General features: G+C 66.7%; 2 protein-coding genes across 2 annotated transcripts in view; both read right to left on the bottom strand.

Annotated features, from left to right (window-relative positions):
- The window catches only part of H696_02163 (hypothetical protein), a 2,521-nt gene extending 1,854 nt beyond the window's left edge, over positions 1-667 (bottom strand). Inside the window, exons 1-2 of the mRNA XM_009496060.1 lie at positions 540-667; positions 71-400 (exon numbers count right to left, since the gene is read on the bottom strand). Of these exons, the coding sequence (XP_009494335.1) occupies positions 71-400; positions 540-570 (361 nt within the window). The 5' untranslated portion in view covers positions 571-667. The remainder of the gene's footprint in view (positions 1-70; positions 401-539) is intronic.
- Positions 668-1,435: 768 nt separating this feature from the next.
- Positions 1,436-3,723, bottom strand: part of H696_02162 (hypothetical protein) — an 8,190-nt gene continuing 5,902 nt past the window's right edge. The window contains exons 5-7 of the mRNA XM_009496059.1: positions 2,656-3,485; positions 2,105-2,458; positions 1,436-1,907 (exon numbers count right to left, since the gene is read on the bottom strand). Coding sequence (XP_009494334.1) covers positions 1,578-1,907; positions 2,105-2,458; positions 2,656-3,485 — 1,514 coding nt within the window. The 3' untranslated portion in view covers positions 1,436-1,577. The remainder of the gene's footprint in view (positions 1,908-2,104; positions 2,459-2,655; positions 3,486-3,723) is intronic.

The raw sequence follows: 3,723 nt of genomic DNA, 5'->3' as shown, positions 1-3,723 counted from the left end.
CCCCCCCCCGCCCCAGCTCCCAGCAACAGCATGAAAAGGCTACAGACCCCAAGGGCAATAAGCCACGCACCGTTGCTCGTGTCAGACGTGCGCTGCCATAGGACCATGCTGGCGTCGAAGGCTACCGACACCAAGAACCGGCCACAATGGCGCCACGCGACCGCGCGCACGGTCCGCTGGTGGAGGTGTGTCTTCAAACGCGCGACGCAGGACCACCGCTCCAGCGAGGGGGGAGGCGCCTCATGGACCTGTTTGGTCATGACCCCATCCACCATCTGGGTGACCGTGCGCGGCCGGGGGATCAGCGGGGCCCAAATGCGGATGGTGCGATCACCACCACAAGTGGCCAGCCAGCGCCCACACGCACTCCATGCGGCGTGCCAGACGCGGTCCTCATGTCCTTTCGGGGAAGGGGGGAAGGGGGGAAGAGGCGCAGACGGGAGGTGACACGGAGAGTCAAAAGAGGTGAATGCGCTGTGCGGAAGTAGGCGGTCTGGGCGGGTAAGGATGGGGGGGGGGGGGGGGGGGGAGTCATGTACCCATAAGGGTGTCCAGAAGTTCGACAGACATGGCCAGATGCTATGTTGAGTCGATGAAAAGGGTGGGAAACGCGGGATCTGTTTCCAATGCCAGGGATATGTGTATGTGTGTGTGTGTGCGTGTGTGTGCTTGAGAGAGACACCGCAGGAAATAGATGTATGGAGGGGAGTCGTGCGTGGGGCAAGGGAGGGGGAGGGAGGAAAGGGGGAGGAGCAAAGTTGGCCGCGCCCTGCGGTGAGAGTCCCAGCACCTGAGTCGCCTTTCTCCCTCCCTCTCTCTCTCTCTCTCTCTCTCTCTCTTTGTCGCGGGGTGAGATCTGTGTGCCTTGTCCAAGGAAGGGGCAGGGGGGGGGCGCGGGTGTGTGTGTGTGTGTGTGGCACGCAGGGGCTCCCAAGCGGCTCGATCGGACCTGGCTGCCCTTCTCGAATGACCGGGCGCCGGAGGAGGGGGGGGGGGGGGGGGGGGGGGGGGGGGGGGGGGGGGGGGGGGGGGGGGGGGGGGGGGGGGGATTCTGACGGTGCCTGTGTTTCCATCAGCGCCCGAGGACCGAAGGGCGTTGCCAGTTTGCCTACTCCCACCGCCTCCGCCCCCACCTCCCGTCGCCACGCCAGCCCACCCTGGGGGGGACCTCAGGGCACGGACATGGCCCCGGGCATTGTGTGTCTCTGGCCTCATTGTGACGAAGAGGCCGAGAAGGTCAACCGGCACCACGTGAAAGTCACGCGATCAGACCCGGACCTCTGTCGATTGGGGGCGCTCCCTGTGTGGTTTGGGGGAATCTATGTAATGTCTATTGTGTGCGTGTGTGCGCACGCTCGAAAGTGGGGCTGGATCAGGCGGGGAGAGGGGGGGGGGGGGGGGGGGGGGGGGGGAGAGGGGGGGGGTGGGGGGGGGGGGGGGGAGACGGCAAACATTGCGACCACATGCACCCGCCCTCTCCGCTGGCCTTTTCGCCGGTGCTACTCGCCTTCCGCCAACCCAAAGAAACCGCGGGGTGCTACCGGGAGGGCGAGGAGGACCGGCAGGCAGCCGCGTGTCTAGTTCGGCGCCAGGTGTGCGGTGTCCAGTGGGTCGTGGCGTGTCAGGGGCGTTGGCGCCGGGGCCGGGCCCGTTCGTGGGGAAGAGTTGATCTTCAAGGTCTGTTGACCCTGGCCGGCGGGCAGCGAGTACGGCAGGCCCCGGACCAGGGACCAGAAGTTGGCCACACCCTTCATGCCCTCGCGCAAGGCCCAGACGCCGATGCGCTTGACCTGGCGCTGGCGGCGCTGCTCGTCGCTCATGCGCCGGAGGAAGCTGTTGTAGATGGCATCTGAGATGCGATAGGCGATAAACCGATCGAAAAGGGACCAAGCCGAGTCAAATTGCGACTGTGTGTGTGTGTGTGTGTGTGTGTGTGAGCGAGAAGGTGGACACCGCAGCACGGCCGGGAGGAGAGTCAGTCATGGCTCATGTGCGCATGCGAGAAGTGTCCCGGCGGTGGCGTTTGACCATGTGGCAGGCCCCCGCCCCCCTGCCCCCCAGGCGTCGCGAGCGAAAAGGGCAAGCCAATCGACAGGATACGCACCACTGGCAGGGCCAAACGATACGCCAGCGGCAGGAAGGTGGCATGCGCATTGATGTAGCTGACCATCGGCCGGAGGCTGGTCGTATCGACATACGACCAGTCCCCCTCGCGCAGGGGGACCGCCGCGCGCAGGTTGTTGAAGCGCAGGTTCGACTCGATCAGCATCGGCGGATGGGGGTGGGCATGATGCGGGGCTGGCGCCGCCGGCGGATAGGGGATCGGCACGCTCGGGTGGAGCTGCGGCTCGCCGGCTCCTGTGGCATAGGTGGCCGCCTCCTCCGAGGGGGGCTCCCCGTGCAGGGCAAAGTGCCGGAGCTGCACCGGGTCATAAGTCTCGTAGTAGGGAGTGAGCAGCTGCAAGGTGCCAGGGGCCGGGCAGGAGAAGGCGCATTGTCAGGTCAGTCAGCCGCCAAAGCGGCAGTAATGCGAAATGGTCACATGTAGCTGCGGCCTGCCTGCTCACCCGCCCGCCCGCCCGCTCGCCCGCTCGCCCGCCAGGGACAACACACGCAACGAGCAGGAATGACTGGCAGGCTGGCTGATGCACGCACCGAGGGGTCCACCTCCGGCAGGACCAGTGTGGCTGAAATGTCCACAGTGCCGCTGTAGATCCAGCTCATGGGGCCGCTGGGGGAGTTCTTGCCAAAGTGCTCGAACGGCACGCCGACAATCTTCAGGTGCGCCAGCCGCGGGGGGGTGTCCTTTGGGTCGGGGTCGGCCCCGGCCCCGGTGAAGATGCGCGACGCGGCGGCGGCCAGGGCCGCGGCCGGGCTCATGGCCGGGGTGGCGGCCGAGCCGGACCCCTGGCCCGAGGCATTGGCCGCCGAATTGCCGGCCTCCGACGAGGTGGTCAAGTGCAAGTAGGGCGTGTAGGCCGGATGCCCATTGGGATAGAGGGTATCCATGAGGGGCGACCCGCGGTGCAGGGGGCCGGCATTGTTGGAGCCCGCCGCGTCGGGCCCACCGGTGTCGGGATTGGCGGTAAAGTGCCGGGACCGGAAGCGCCGAGGCCGGGTGGCATCGGCGTCGGTGTCCCCGGCGGCCGCCAGCTCCAGGGCTTGGTGCTCGGCCGAGCCACGCTGCGCCGTGTGCAAGGTGAACAGGCAATCATCGTAGGACCCGATGGCGATGTTGGCCCGGAGGATGTCATACAAAAACCACCGGAAGCGCAGTCGGTCCAGGTCCAAGGCCAGGATCGACACATTGAAGGGCCGGAAGGAGGGCTGCAGCAGGGTCAGCAGGACATCCTCCACCTGCACCCGGCGGATGTCGAAGCCGTCCTTGAGCGGGGGGTTCACATAATCCGGCGGCCAGTACAGGTGGCGCTGGTCCACGGTGCCGCGCACCCCGCGGATGGTGATATCCTCCACCAGGCCTTGGCCTGGAATTCGTGCATATGTGCGTGCACACGCCGCGAGAGGAGGAGGAGGAGGGGGGGAGGAGGTGAGAGTCAGAGAGCGACGGCGGTGGAGGCAGCAGCAGCGAAGGCGACAGGAGGAGCGCCGCCAAGGCAGGAGAAGGGGCACCAAAAGAAGAGGAGTGAGGGCTACATATAGGGAAAGAAAGAGGGAGAGAGAGAGAGAGAGAGATGGCGCCACCGGGGCGTGGCCGGGGGAGGG

The sequence above is a fragment of the Fonticula alba genome, assembly GCF_000388065.1.
Source record: "Fonticula alba strain ATCC 38817 unplaced genomic scaffold supercont2.3, whole genome shotgun sequence".
Lineage (NCBI taxonomy): Eukaryota > Rotosphaerida > Fonticulaceae > Fonticula > Fonticula alba.
The sequence above is the reverse complement of the archived record's forward strand: the minus strand, read 5'-3'. Positions and strand labels throughout refer to the sequence as shown.